The 15,970-nt window shown below is 41.1% G+C and overlaps 1 protein-coding gene across 1 annotated transcript in view; it reads right to left on the reverse strand.

Annotated features, from left to right (window-relative positions):
- The window catches only part of ALG14 (ALG14 UDP-N-acetylglucosaminyltransferase subunit), an 87,214-nt gene extending 73,289 nt beyond the window's left edge, over positions 1-13,925 (reverse strand). Inside the window, exons 1-2 of the mRNA XM_049765812.1 lie at positions 13,751-13,925; positions 1,543-1,694 (exon numbers count right to left, since the gene is read on the reverse strand). Coding sequence (XP_049621769.1) covers positions 1,543-1,694; positions 13,751-13,889 — 291 coding nt within the window. The 5' untranslated portion in view covers positions 13,890-13,925. The remainder of the gene's footprint in view (positions 1-1,542; positions 1,695-13,750) is intronic.
- Between the last annotated feature and the right edge of the window lie 2,045 nt (positions 13,926-15,970).

The following is a 15,970-nucleotide window of genomic DNA, read 5'->3' on the forward strand; positions in this document are numbered from 1 at the left end:
AAGAGTGTTTCTCTTTACAGCTAAACTACTTAAAGAAGTACAAACGAATAGTGGAGTTTAAAAAAAAATGCATAAAGAATAACTACTTCTCTTTACACATCTGTAATCAACTGCTCCTAAAGATTTTAAATACCATTAAAAAGTACACTGAACTGAACTGAATCAGGAGAAATTGGAAAGGAGTTTCTGCAACAAAAATAGTCTCTCTCTGTTATTAAAATTACATTCATTTATAGGCCAGAATGATAGCACAGCGATAGAGCATTTGCCTTGCACATGCTGATCCAGGATGGGCAGTGGTTCGAATCCAGGCATCCCATATTGTCCCCTGTGTCTGCCAGGGGCGATTTCTGAACGCAGAGCCAGGAATAACCCCTGAACACCACCAGGTGTAGCCCAAACTCCCCCCAAAAACCAAAACAAAATCAAAACAAAAAAACACAAATTATATTCATTTAAAATTTAGCTTAGAAATTTGAGCATCAAAGGCTAATATAAGTATTTATCACTTGAGCTACATCTCTGGTCCCACTTAAATTACTTTCCTAGGGATAAATGAGATAATACAATGGTTGATAGTAACTTCAGTTATAATTGGGCAATTTTTGTTAATTCACTTGAATAATGTAGATTTCCAAAGGAGTACTGAATGATTCTTTTTTCCTGAAAAGGGTGGAGTAGGTCAAATAAGTCAAGGACCCTCTTATATTAAAGGAATATTCCTATTTGATACAATATCAAAATCTCAAAAGTACAATTTAAAACATACGCTTAGAGGGCTGGAAGATGGAACCAAGGAATGAAGAGCCCCTAAAATCAGAGCCCTGGTACCACATGTTCCCCTCCTAAGCATTGCTAGGAATAGCCACCAAGCACTGCCAAATGCTTTTAACATTCAAAAGGGTTTATATGAACTTACAAAAGACCTTGGATAGCCAAAATAACCCTGAGAACAAGGTATAATAGTAGAAGCAGGATTTGGATTGCTCTCTTAACAGGTATGTTGGAGACGGGGGTTCAATCCCTAGAACAATACTGCTTTGAGAAATCCCCAATCACAGAGCCAAGAATAATCATGGAGAACTGTTGGGTGTGGTCCCCAAATGGACTAAAGCAAAACACTCTCCAACCTTTACACTGCCTCACCACCCCACAACCATTCTTTATTAAAAGCTTTAGTCTAAAGCCCGGAGAGATAGCACAGCGGCGTTTGCCTTGCGAGCAGCCGATCCAGGACCAAAGGTGGTTGGTTCGAATCCCGGTGTCCCATATGGTCCCCCATGCCTGCCAGGAGCTATTTCTGAGCAGACAGCCAGGAGTAACCCCTGAGCACCGCCCAGTGTGACCCAAAATCCAAAAAAAAAAAAAGAAAAAAAAAGCTTTAGTCTAAATATCTTTTTTATATTTTAGTAGAAGTAGTAGATTCATCAACAGCAAACTTCCTTGGGTGGGGAGTTCACATGTGACACAGTTTGCAGAGATAATTAAACTCTATGTTATTAAAAACTAGTTATATTCTTAGAAACAAAAATTATCACTTACCTCGGTACTGGAGTCTTTATTGGCTCGGTTTTGTTCAAAGGTGTTTATTTTCTGAGTACTCATTTTATCTGTGTCAGCAATGACATAGTGTCTAGGAGAGTAAGCATTTGATAAACTCCCAAGCAGTCTTAGGATCTCCGTGGTATGTCCACCTAGAGGAAGAATAGGAAGGAGTAAAGTGAAGAAATTCATAATTGGGATGGAGAGATAACCCCTTAACAAGGGTAAGGTACTTGCCTTGTACATTCTATTTCTAGTACTTTATATATATATTTCTCATTCACCACCAGGGGTCACACCTGAACAGAGTCAGGAAGAGACTGAGCACTGTGGCACATGCCCTTCTTCCAAAACAACCTCCCTTAAGTCAACCATATTTTCTTAGGTTTTCTTTATGGGGGAACAATCCAAAAAAATATGTACTATTTTTTTGAGTTTTTGGGCCACAGCCGCTGATGCTCAGGGGTTACTCCTGGCTATGTGCTCAGAAATTGTTCTTGGCTTGGGGACCATATGGGACACCAAGGAATCAAACCACGGTCTGCCCTAGGTTAGTATGTACAAGGCAAACACCCTACCACTTGCTCCACTGCTCCAGCCCCAAATGTCTACTTTTTATATAAAGTATGTACCATTTAAGCAAAACAAATTATTTATCAATAAGCCTGATCAGTCCTACTTAATTTCATTTTACAATATCTCTGCTTTTAACATCTCTGTATTCAGGGACTTGAGCAATAGTGCAAGTAGGGCACTTACCTTGCATGAAGTTGATCAGTTCTATCCCTGGCACCACATATAGTCCCCTTGATGTACACCAAGAGTGATTCCTAAGTGCAGAGCCAGGAGTAAGATCTGAGCACCACTGGGTATGGCCTCAAAACACAGTAACAAAAGAAATTCTCTGTATTCATCCAATTGATCTACTTGTTGCCTTCAATCACACTGTTCCTCTTACTGTACAAATCTCCCCCACCTCTCATCTCCCTTATTGGTATGAAGAAAGACATTTGACAGTGATGCCATTGAGCTTTAGGACTAGGATTATAAAATAAATAAAGCATGTTGCTCTTAAATCTGGCATTTTCCCACACTAGAAAGAGAAGGATGACTCCACATTCCAGAAGAACTAGAAGGAAATATATCAGCATAGACTACATCACTTGATGAATTTGAAGAATTAGAATAACATTTTAACCTTGTAACTTGTCATCCATCTTTTTTCATGAAGCAATTTACACATCTATTTACTCATTTTAGTTAGTATCTTTAGTCTTGAAAAAAGTGATGGTTTACAAAGCTGCTACTTGTTTTCACAGTTGGAACAATTAAAGGCTAAGACCTAAAATCCATAACACCTTCTACTGCAATTAAAACTTCATTATACTTGCTATAAACATTTTTTTAAATTTTTAAACAAACACTCAATACTGTCTTTGAAACCATAAGTTTCTTTTCTTTTTTTAATTTATTTTATTCTGTCTGTTTTTGGTTCACACCCGGTGGCACTCAGGGGTTACTCCGGGCTTTTGTGCTCAGAAATCGCTCCTGGCAGGCATGGGGGAGCACATGGGATGTGGGGATTTGAACCACCGTCCATCCTGGATCGGCAGCATGCAAGGCAAATGCCCTACCGCTGTGCTATCTCTTCAGCCCATCTTTTTCTTTTAATACTCAGTATTTTCTTGAAAATTGAACCATAAAATCTATGAACTTTGCTGATGCTTTACTACTCTGCCGTCCCACATGACACTTGCCTCCAATGACATAAGTGGGAGTATTCTAAAACAGGAGAGAGCCCCTCCATTCTAGGGGGGGTCCCATGAGCCTACAGATCCACCCTGAGTTATATCAAAGGCCCACTCCACATCAGAGCTCCTTTCTGATCTGTTGTCTGTTACTCATTCTCCCATGTGATGCTTATCTCTGAATTATATCACTGGGCCTATTCTGAAAAGGAAGGCAGAGACCTTCCATGCCAAGTGGGTCCCAACATCTGACCTGCGCCATTTTAAGGGACCACACCAAAGCTCCTGAAGCAAACATCAAATATGCAGTCACATGACAGATACACTCACCAAATTACACACTGTTTACGGCTATGTTGCTGCTCATAATTATATTCTGTCATTTGGTGAAGGGCAGAAAAAAAGAGAACGTTCCCCAGACTAATCCCTCACTTCTTCCAGGGGATTCAACTACAAAGACTCACCCCTACAAACAGCAAGAATACTAGAAAACTAATGGAGAAAAACACAGAGAAGCCCACAAATTTCAAGGAGCAAAAACAGTATCAACCAAAGATATAAACAGCACCAAGCGACTCAGTAAATCCTCAGAAAAAGTCTTTACTGGCACCTTGATGAGGAATATTGATGAGTTCAAAGAAAGACTGCAAAGGTAGTCAGCAAAGAACAAGAAAGTATAAGAGCCAAAATGAAAAAATGACTACAATCAGTAATGACAGAAATAGATAATACGGTAGATGATATAAAAATCTCAGTAAAAGCTCTGAATAGTAGAATAACAGCTGTTGAGCAAAGCTTAAGAAGCTCCAAGAAGAGAAGGAGGAAACCTCTAGGAAACAAGAGGTGAAAAACAGTTAAAATAAGTGACTAGCCTACCAGAGAACTGTGGGACAAGTTGAAGAGGAGCAATATAAGAATCATCGGGTTCTATGAAGAACAAGAAGGCAAATGTGATGAAGAAATAGGTCAAAGGAGTCACTGATATGTCAATGATAATTTCCTAGAGCTGAAAATTTTGAGTACTGAGAGCTAAGAGGGTCAAAGGTCCCAGTGAAAATAGACCTAGTCAGGAAAAGTCCAAGACATATTCTACCCAAAATGACAAAATCCAAAGATAGATGAAGAATACTGAAAGTGGCAAGATAAAAAAAAAAAAAAAAAAAAAAAAAAAGAGCAGCCCCCAAAATATACAGCAAATCTATTAAATGAAACTCTACAGGCAGAAAGAAATAGAGGGACACAGTACAAAACAAAAAAAAAAAAAAAAAAAAAAAAGAAAAAGAAAAAGAAAAAAAAGAAAGAAAGAAAAAAAAAAACCAAAACTCAACAAAATTAACATCTCACTAAGAATAATCTATCCAAATAATCTTTTTTTTTGGGGGGGGGAGGTTTGGGGTCACACTCTGTGGCACTTAAGGGTTACTCCTGGCTCTGCACAGAGAAATCCTGGCAAGCTCAGGGGACCATATTAAATGCTGGGAATCAAGCCATTGTCTGTCCTGGGCACTCTATCCCCAAGAAAACTGGATGCACATTCTTCTCCAATGCACATTGGATAGACCAGGATAGAGCATATGCTAGTCCATAAAACATACCTCCACATATCAAGAGGATAAAAATTTTACAGGCTACCTTCTCAGATCACAATGCACTGAAATTAGAATTCAAAGGAACACAGAAGAAAAACTTTAACACCTGGAAATTAAATAGCTCAGAACTGAACAACCAGTGGGTCAGGGAAGAAATCAAAAAGGAAATCAAAAGAGTCCTGGAAATAAACGTGTCTAAAGACATAAATTATAAGAATTTGTGGGACACAGCAAAAGCAGTACTAAGAGGAAAATTTATAGCTTTGCAATCACACATGAGGAAGGAAGAAGGGGCCTACATAAATACCTTAATGACAGTTTATATAACTAGAAAATTACCAACAAAAGCAACCAAAAAGAGGTAGGAAGAAGGAAATAACAAAGCTTAGAGCAGAAATGAAGTGGAAATCAAAAAAATAATCTGAAAGATCAATGACAGCAATAGTTGGTTCTTTGAAAAAAATAAACAAGATTGATAAACCACTAGCAAAACTCACAAATGGGAGCGAGAAACTTAATAAACCGAATTGGAAATGAACAGGGGAGATCTCTACAGATACTGCAGAGAATCAAAGGATAATCAGAAACTACCTTGAGAAACTTTATGCTACAAAACAAGGGAACCTAGAAGAAATGGATAAATCCTTAAATTCTTACAATCTTCCACGATTGAATCAGGATTATCTAGCCTATCTAATCAGACCCATCACTATTGAGGAAATTAAAATAATAATCAAAAGTCTTCCCAAAAAAGCCCAGGCCCAGATGGATTCTTTCAAACCTTTGAATTCTTTCAAACCTTTTAAGAGTAACTACTAGCAATCCTTTTCAGGATCTTTCAGGAAATTGAAGAAACAGAAGCACTCCCAAATAGTTTAATAAAGATAACATCACCATAATACCAAAACAGAGATGTTGCAAGGCAAGAAAACTAAAGACAATATCCCTGATGAACACAGATGCAAAATTCCAAACAAAATCCTAACAAATAGGATCTAATGACTCATCAAAAAGATTATACACCATGACGAAGTAGGTTTCATTCCAAGAATGCAAGGATGGTTTAATATACATAAACCAGTCAACATAATATACCATATAAACAAAAGAAAAATAAAAACCATATGATCATACCAATAGATGCAAAGAAAGCATTTGATAAGGCCCAATTCATAATAAAAACTCTCAACAAGACAGCAATGGAAGGAATTTTTTTCAGTATAGTCAAGGTCATTTACCACAGCCAATATTATTCTCAATGAAGATAAACAAAAAGCCTTTCTTTTAAAATAGCACAAGACAAGGCTGCCCCCTCTCACCACTCCTATTTAACATAGTACTGGAAGTACTTGCCATAGCAATTAAGCAAGAAAAAGATATGAAAGGCATTCAATAGAAAAGGAAGCAATTGGGGCTGGTGCGGTGGCGCTAGAGGTAAGGTGTCTCCCTTGCCAGCGCTAGCCTAGGAATGAACTGTGGTTCGATCCCACGGCGTCCCATATGGTCCCCCAAGTCAGGAGCAACTTCTAAGCACATAACCATGAGTAACCCCTGAGGGTTACCGGGTGTGGCCCAAAAACCAAAAAAAAAAAAAAAAAAAGGAAAGGAAAGGAAGCAATCAAGCTCTCACTGTTTTCAGATAACATGATACTATATTTAGTAAACCCTATAAACTCTACCAAAAAGCTTCTATAAACAATAGATTCATATAGCAAAGTGGCCAGCCACAAAATTAAGACACAAAAATCAATGGACTTCTTATACACCAATAATGATAGAGAAGAAATGCACATTTAAAAAAAAATTCCATTCACATTAGTGCCACACAAACTCAAATACCTTGGTGTCAACTTAAAGAGGTGAAGGACCTAAAGAAAAAAAAAAAAAACTACAAAACACCACTTCAATAAAAGAGGACACAAGGAAATGGAGACACATACCCTGTTCATGGATTGGGAGGATTAACATCATTAAAATGCCAATACTTGGGGCCGGTGCGGTGGCGCTAGAGGTAAGGTGTCTGCCTTGCCAGTGCTAGCCTAGGACAGACCACGGTTCGATCCCCCGGTGTCCCATATGGTCCCCCAAGCCAGGAGCGACTTCTGAGTGCATAGCCAGGAGTAACCCCTGAGCATTACCAACTGTGGCCCAAAAACCAAAAAAAAAAAAAAAAAAAATGCCAATACTTCCCAAATCATTGTACAGATTTAATGCAATTCATCTAAGGATACCCAAAACATTTTTCAAAGAAGTGGATCAAACACTCCTAAAATTCATTTGGAACAATAAATGCCCAAGAATAGCTAAAGCAACCCTTAGAAAAAAGAAGACAGGAGGCATCACTTTTCCCAATTTTAAATTGTACTATAAAGCAATAGTTATTAAAACAGCATAGTATTGGGGCCGGAGAGATAGCACAGCGGCGTTTGCCTTGCAAGCATCCGACCCAGGACCCAAGGTGTTTGGTTTGAATCCCGGCGTCCCATATGGTCCCCCCGTGCCTGCCAGGAGCTATTTCTGAGCAGATAGCCAGGAGTAACCCCTGAGCACTGCCGGGTGTGCCCCCCCCCCAAAAAAAACCCAGCATAGTATTAGTATAAAGACAGACCTGCAGATCTGTGGAATAGACTTGAGTATTAAGAGAATGTTCCGGGGCCGGGAAGGTGGCGCTAGAGGTAAGGTGTTTGCCTTGCAAGCGCTAGAGTAGGATGGACCGCGGTTCGATCCCCTGGCGTCCCATATGGTCCCCCCAAGCCAGGGGTGATTTCTGAGCGCATAGCCAGGAGTAACCCCTGAGCATCAAACGGGTGTGGCCCAAAAACCAAAACAAAACAAAAAAACAAAAACAAAAAAAAAAAAGAGAATGTTCCCCAGACATACAACCAATTAATCTTCGATAAAGGGGTGGGAAATGCAAAATGGGGGCCGGTGAGGTGGCGCTAGAGGTAAGGTGTCTGCCTTGCAAGCGCTAGTCAAGGATCAGGACCACGGTTCGATCCCCCGGCATCCCATATGGTCCCCCAAGCCAGGAGCGACTTCTGAGCACATAGCCAGGAGAAACCCCTGAGCATCACCGGGTGTGGCCCAAAAACCAAAAAAAAAAAAAAAAAAAAAAAAAAAAAAGAAATGCAAAATGGAGCAAGGAAAGCCTCTTCAACAATTAGTGTTGGGACAACTGGTTAGCCACATGCAACATTTTCAGAAACAAAAGAGAGAAGGGCTAGAAGTTACAGTTCACCTCATGAAGCTCACCACAAACAGGAATGAGTTTTGTTAGAGAAATAACTACATTTCGAACTATCCTAATAATGAGAATGTATGAAGGAAATAGAAAGCCTGTCAAGAGTATAGGCGGGGTTTGAGTCGGGTGCAGGGAGACTTGGGACATTGGTGATGGGAATGTTGCACTGGTGATGGGTGGTGTTCTTTACATGACTGAAACCCAAACAACACAATCATGTATGTAATCAAGGTGTTTAAATAAAAAAAATATATATATATAAAAAAGTGAACTCAGACCTCCATCTAACACCATGCACAAAGGTCAAATCCAAATGGATTAAAGAACTTGATATCGGGCCCAAGAGATAGCACAGCGGCTGATCAGGACCTAAGGTGGTTGGTTTCAAATCCCCATGTCCCATATGGTCCCCCGTGCCTGCCAGGGGCTATTTCTGAGCAGATAGCCAGGAGTAACCTCTGAGCACTGCCGGGTGTGTCCCCCCCACAAAAAAAAAAAAATATAAAGAACTTGATATCAGGCCTAAAACTATAAGGTATATAGAACACCACATATGTAAAACACTCTATGACATTGTGATCAAAGGCATCTTCAAGGAGGAAACAGCATTCTCCAAACAAGTGGAAGTGGAGATAAACAGATAGGACTATATTAAACTGAGAAGCTTCTGCACCTCAAAGGAAATAGTGACTAGGATACAAAGGCCATCCACAGAATGGGAGAAACTATTCACCCAATACCCATCAGATAAGGGGATAATATCTAAGATATATAAGATATTGGCAGAACTTAACAAGAAAAAAAGTCTAACCCCTCAAAAAATGGGGAGAAGAAATGAACAAACACTTTCTCAAAGAAGAAATACAAATGGCCAAAAGACACATCATGCTCCACCTCACTAATCATTAGAGAGATACAAATCAAAATAAGAATGAGGTACTATCTCTTGCCACAGAGACTGGCACACATTGCAAATAACAAGAATAATCAGTGTTTGCAAGAATGTGGGGAGAAAAGAACTCTCAGTTCAAAAGAACTGCTGGTAGGAATTCCATTTAGTTTAGCCTTTATAGAAAACAATATGGTGATTCCTTCAAAAAACTGGAAATTGAGTCCCATATGATCAAGCTATCACTCCTAGGGATAGGAACACAAAAATAATACAAAAATGCCTTCTGCACACCTATATTCATTGCAGCACTATTTACAATAGCCAGAATCTAGAACCAACCCAGATGCCCAACAACAGATGAGTGGCTAAAGAAACTATGGTACAATTTACACAAAGGAATACTATGCAGCTGTCAGAAAAATAAAGTCATAAAATTTTCCTACATGTGGATGGACATAGAAACTATTATGCTGAGTGAAATAAGTCAGAGGAAGAGAGACAGGCACAAAATTGTCTCATTTATCTATGGGTTTTAGGAAAATAAAAGTCTTTACTGTAATAATACACAATAGAGATGAGGGCTGGAAGGACCAGCTCACAATATGAAGCTCACCACAAAGAGTGGTGAGTCCAGTTAGAGAAATAACTACAACTATGATGACAATGGTCATAAGTAAGAGAAATAGAATGCCTATCTTGAATATAGGCAAGATGTGGAGGAGGAGGGAGTTGTAGGGCATTCATGGTGGGAATATTACAGTGGTGAAGGTGGGTGTTCTTTTTATAACTAAAACCCAAACCCAAACATGATTCTAATTATGGTGCTTAAATAAATAAAAAAATGAACTTTGTCCATACATTTCCTTCCTTCCTCTCTCCCTCCCTCCCTCCCTCCCTTCTTTCTTCTCTTTCTTCCTTCCTCCCTCCCTCCCTCCCTTCTTTCTTCTCTTTCTTCTCTTTCTTCCTTCCTTCCTTCCTTCCTTCCTTCCTTCCTTCCTTCCTTCCTTCCTTCCTTCCTTCCTTCCTTCCTTCCTTTCTTCTTTCTTTCTTTCTCTCTCTCTCTCTCTCTCTCTCTCTCTCTTTCTTTCTTTCTTTCTTTCTTCTTTCTTTCTTTCTTTTCTTTCTTTCTTTCTTTCTTCTTCTTTCTTTCCTTTCTTTCTTTTCTTTTCTTTCTTCTTTTTCCTTTCGTTTTCAGGGAGATGTGGCCTATGCTCCAGGGGGTTACTGTTGGCTCTTCACTCAAGAATACCCCTGACAGTGCTCAGTATATTATATGGAATGCTGGAGATCCAACCCAGATTAGTCACATGAAAGGAAAGCACACTACTCACTGCACTATCTCTGCAGCACCCCACTTTTTCTTTCTTAAAGATTTATTCCTTGGGCCGGGCGGTGGCGCTGGAGGTAAGGTGCCTGCGCTAGCCTAGGACGGACCACGGTTCGATCCCCCGGCGTCCCATATGGTCCCCCAAGAAGCCAGGAGCAACTTCTGAGCGCATAGCCAGGAGTAACCCCTGAGCATCACAGGGTGTGGCCTAAAAACCAAAAAAAAAAAAAAAAAAAAAAAAGATTTATTCCTTGACAATGGAACTATGCTTCAACCTTAAATGTACAGCCATACTCTATTATTATTTTGATTAGAGTACCTGTTTGCAGATGTAAAAAGTTTGAGAAATGCTGGGTTAGAGCCAACATTAAATTTAAATAAAATTTGTCAAGAGAGGCTATCTGGCCCACTGGTCCCAGTATTTCCCCCAACCCTTCTCCCAGTGTCCCTGGATTTCTCATTTCTGAAAACAGTATATCTGCCCGTTCAGTAATTTTAGAGTAATTCCCTAACTCTAAGAGAAATGCCTGTCTCCCACAAATTCTGATTATTAACTGTTTATCTGATTATTAAAATTTTTATCTGATTACAAGTCCTTCTTGAACTTGGTTGACTTTTTGAGACCTTTCCCCTATTCCTATCTTAAATGATTTGCATAAGAGAGGTACCAATTTCTGAATGAAATTGCATCTGGGAGTAGGGAATGGGTTCCCAAATGATGTTTAGTGGTCCTGGGGGTCACCCAGAAAATATTCAGTCTAGTTGTGCAGTCCTGGCAATGCTAAGTATTCGAACGAGTTATACAGTGCTGCAGCTCAGGACCAGCAGTCATGACAATCTCCAAGGCTACCCTGTGGTTCTAAGAGTATGAAATAAGTATATAAACTTTAACTTTCCTGCATCTATTCATTTGATCAAGCCAATATCTGAATACCATTCTTGAGCCTTTCATCTTTAACTACCTTGCCCCATTCCTGGCACAATTCCTGTAACTATAAATCTCCCTGTAAAGCATTTTTCTCTATCCCCATATCCAAGATACCCATCATCTGTCACTGAAAGAATTCTTATTTGTCTCGTTCAATCTCTGTCAAGATAGCTTTTTATAAAAATGATTTTTTAAAATTTGGGGCCACAACCATTTGTGCTCAGAGATTACTTCTGACTTTGTGCTCAGAAATTATTCATGGCAGGCTTTGGAGACCATATGGGATGCTTGGGGTTGATTCCAGGGCGGCCATATGCAAAAATACCATACCACTCCGACCTTTATATGTAATTTTCTAATTAAATTGCTTAATTGAATCCATGTGAGATAGCTACAGAGTTATTCATTAATTGAGTTTCAGTCACACAATGTCCAACACCTATCCCTTCACCAGTGACATTTCTCATCATTCATGTCCCATTTCCAAAATCTCTTGTCCTACCCCCTTGCCTCTATGGCAGTCATTTTTATTTTTCTTCTCTCTTCTTCTGTTTCTTTTAGCCACTGTTTTTGCAATACTGTCACTGAAGGGGTATCAGGAATCATGAGTTTTATTCCACAATTTTTTTTTTAAATTTGTTTTTGGGTCACACCCGACAGCACTCAGGGGTTACTCCTGGCTCTACTCTCAGAAATCGCTCCTGGGAGGCGTTGGGCAACCATACTGGATGCTGGGATTTGAACCCACCGTCCTTCTGCATGCAAGGTAAAATGCCCTACCTCCATGCTATATCTCCGGGCTCCTATATTTCCATGAATTTTATTCTGTCTGTATAGTACAGGTATACATAAAATAGATCTGCAGGTCTCAAAACTGTCCATTTAAAATTGTAGGTGCCGGGGGCCGGCAAGGTGGCACTAGAGGGTAAGGTGTCTGCCTTGTAAGCGCTAGCCAAGGATGGTTCTGCGGTTCGATCCCCCGGCGTCCCATATGGTCCCCATATGGTTCCCCCAAGTCAGGGGTAATTTCTGAGCGCTTAGTCAGGAGTAACCCCTGAGCATCAAACGGGTGTGGCCCCAAAAACAAACAAACAAAAAAAAAGGTAGGTGCCTATAGTACAGTTTAGAGCACATCATAAGTTTTTTTTTTTTTTTTTTTTTTTTGGTTTTTGGGCCACACCCGGTAACGCTCAGGGGTTACTCCTGGCTATGCGCTCAGAAGTTGCTCCTGGCTTGGGGGACCATGTGGGACGCCGGGGGATCGAACCACGGTCCGTCCAAGGCTAGCGCAGGCAAGGCAGGCACCTTACCTCTAGCGCCACCGCCCGGCCCCACATCATAAGTTTTATTTCATGAATTTTATTCCTTCTGTATAGTACAGGTGTACACAGAATAGACCTGTAGGCCTCAAAACGGTCCATTTAAGGGGATGGAGAGATAGCATGGAGGTAAGGCCTTTGCCTTGCATATAGAACATTGGTGGTTCAAATCCTGGCATCCCATATGGTCCCCTGAGCCTGCCAGAAGCAATTTCTGAGCATAAAGCCAGAGTAACCCCTGAGCACTGCCGGGTGAGACCCAAAAGCCAAAAACGACAACAACAACAAACCTGTCCATTTAAAATTGCAGGTGCATCAATGTCATTTTTGTTTTTGTTTTTGTTTTTGTTTTTGGGTCACACCAGTAGAACTCAGGGGCTCCTCCTGGCTCTACGCTCAGAAATCGCTCCTGGCAGGCTCAGGGGACCATATGGGATGTCAGGATTCGAACCACCATCCTTCTGCATACAAAGCAAATGCCCTACCTCCATTCTATCTCTCAGGCCCACATCAATGTCACTACTTAAAATATTACTGTGAAAGATGTGTAATTTACTTTGGTCACAATAAAGATTATTAAAAAACTAATTGTAAATACCTACAGTTAGTTGACTCTACTGTTGGGAGCGTAGCAACAGCTTTAATTTTTATATTCTATCATAATCCTGTATTAAATGTTTTTACAGTCTATGATATATATATTTTTTTACAGCCTGTGTTTTTACAATCTTGGGCATTCTCCCATAGGGTACCCCTAGCCTGCAAGGAGTAATTTCTGAGTGCAGAGCCAGGCATAATCCCGGTGGGCCTCTGGGTGTGGCCTCAAACCAATAATAAATTAAATACAAAGAAAATAAATAAATAAATAAATAAATAAATAAATAAATAATACGCTAAGGAGACGTTTAATTATAGGTAAATGAGTGTAAGTCATTTATATTTATATTTAATGATTAATAATCATTAAAAAAAATCCAAGGCCTGGTCTTGAATCCAAACCTGCACTTTGACCCCGTAGGGTCAGCGAGGGGGGGGGTCAAGCGCAGCGAAAAACTACAACCGTGCGCGCCGCCGCTCCCGACGGCGCATAGAAGATCACGGGAGAATGCCGCAATGCATTCTGGGAATTGTAGTCCTCCGTCCCACCCGCCCTGCTAAACTCACCAGACCCAGCCACCACCAAGAGCCTGAGAGAGTCCCGCAAGGGCTCCGCGACCCGGGAATGCAGGACAGTCCACAGCCGCAGTGCCAGGAACGCGACCATCACTCCCGCCGCCGTTGCAAGAAGAATGAAGGTCTTCATACAGCATACCAGCGCGACGCATGCGCAGTGCTGCTGTTCCCCGGGACTACGGAAGCCGAGCGGACTCAAAGCCGGAAGTTGAGTTTTCCGGGGAGGGATTTCCGGTGGTGATGGGTTTTTTTTTTTTGTGGGCGGGCTTCCACCGGAAGCGGAAGTTCCTAGGCTGCATCTTGGTGTTGGAGGCCTTGGCTTACATGGTGGGCAGCGAGTGCTTAAGTTTAATTTGGCCCAGCCGTTAAGTTTGGTTTTTTGGGGGTAGAGAGGTCGGGTTACCCCATCCTTGCATCCCAAAATATTCAGAATAATCCCTCATTCTAGCAACTTTGTGACTTATCACTTCAGGGCACTTTGGCCTACTTGCTCACTTGCTTCTGAGCTATTTCCTTTCCCCTTTTTAAAAAGTGACAACAATTGGATATTATTAGTTTTGGGGGGTGAGATGGAGGGGCAACCTGTTTGTGCTCTGGATTTACTCCCAGCTTTGTACTCAGGAGACCATATATATGGGTTGCCAGGGATTGAACCCAAGGCTTGAAGCAAGCCAAACTGCTCTAGCCATTGTACTATAGCTCAGCAGCACTCCCCACCCCTTGCCCCATCTTTTTTCAAAATTTCCTGATTACGTTTTCTTTGGTATTTTCACAATAGCAGTTACCCAGAATAGTTACAGAATCTTGAGTTAAACCAATGATCCTGAATGGACTGGAATTGAGCTCAAGGCAGTAGAATAGAGAGGGTCTATACCTATGATATAGTTCATTTTCCTCCAAAACTAGCATCTAACCCCCACCCGCACATTATAGTGACAAAAAGTGTACTGAGATTAGAGAAACCTAACCACAGATGTAATTTGCATTCACCTATAGGTCACAGGGACAAGTATAGAGATGAATGAACATGCCTACAAAGGTACTCAAAAGTGAAATAGTTTTGACCTGGAATTAGAAGCCTGAAGCCCTTTCTATTATTCTGAAATAGTTTCAGACCTGGCATTAGATATTGGGAACCCTTTCTACTATAACTTAAGTCAATACTTGCCCATCAAATCCTTTTAGTTCTATCTTCTTAAAATAATAAGGCAATGAGTTGATAGTATTTCTTTCTTTCCTGAAATTCTCTGAAAGTTAAGAGACTGCAGAGATAGTTTGAAAAAGGTAAGTGCTGGGGGCCAGAGTGATATTATGGAGGTAGGGTGTTTGCTTTGCATGCAGAAGGACGGTAGTTCTAATCCCGGCATCCCATGTGGTCCCCAAGTCTGCCAAAAGTGATTTCTGAGCATAGATCCAGGAGTAACCCCTGAGTGCTGCTGGGTGTGACCCAACCCCCCCCCCCAAAAAAAACCCAAAAAAACAAAACCCTTCTTCAACCCCCAAAAAAGGTAAGTACTAGTTTTGTATGTAGATGTGGCCCCCAGCACTGTACAGTTTTCAAAACTTGGGTGACCTCCAAGCATAGTAGTAGGAACATCCCCCAGGACCACTGATGTGGAACAAAGTTAAAAATAAATAATTTGAGGCTGGCTGGAGAGATAGCACAACAATAGGGCGTTTTCCTTGCATGTGGCCATACCAGGATGAATGGTGGTTCAAATCTTGGCATCCTAGATTGTCCCCTGAGCCTGCCAGGAGCGATTTCTGAGCACAGAGTCAGGAGTAACTCCTGAGCACTGCCAGGTGTGACCCAAAAACCAAAAAAAAAAAATTCTTAAGAGTACTTAGCTGGGGCCGGGCGGTGGCGCTAAAGGTAAGGTGCCTGCCTTGCCTGCGCTAGCCTAGGACGGACCTAGCCTAGGACGGACCGCGGTTCGATACCCCGGTGTCCCATATGGTCCCCCAAGCCAGGAGCAACTTCTGAGCACATAGCCAAGAGTAACCCCTGAGCATTACCGGGTGTGGCCCAAAAACCAAAAAAAAAAAAAAAAAAAAAAAACCAAAAAAAAAAAGAGTACTTAGCTAGTGGGACTGGAGCAGTGGCACAAGTGTTAGGGCGTTTGCCTTGCACGTGCTTACCTAAGGCAGACCGCGTGGTTCAATTCACTCAGCATCCCATTTGGTCCCCCAAGCCAGGGGCAATTTCTGAGC

Source organism: Suncus etruscus, chromosome 19 (genome assembly GCF_024139225.1).
Source record: "Suncus etruscus isolate mSunEtr1 chromosome 19, mSunEtr1.pri.cur, whole genome shotgun sequence".
Taxonomy (NCBI): Eukaryota; Metazoa; Chordata; class Mammalia; order Eulipotyphla; family Soricidae; genus Suncus; species Suncus etruscus.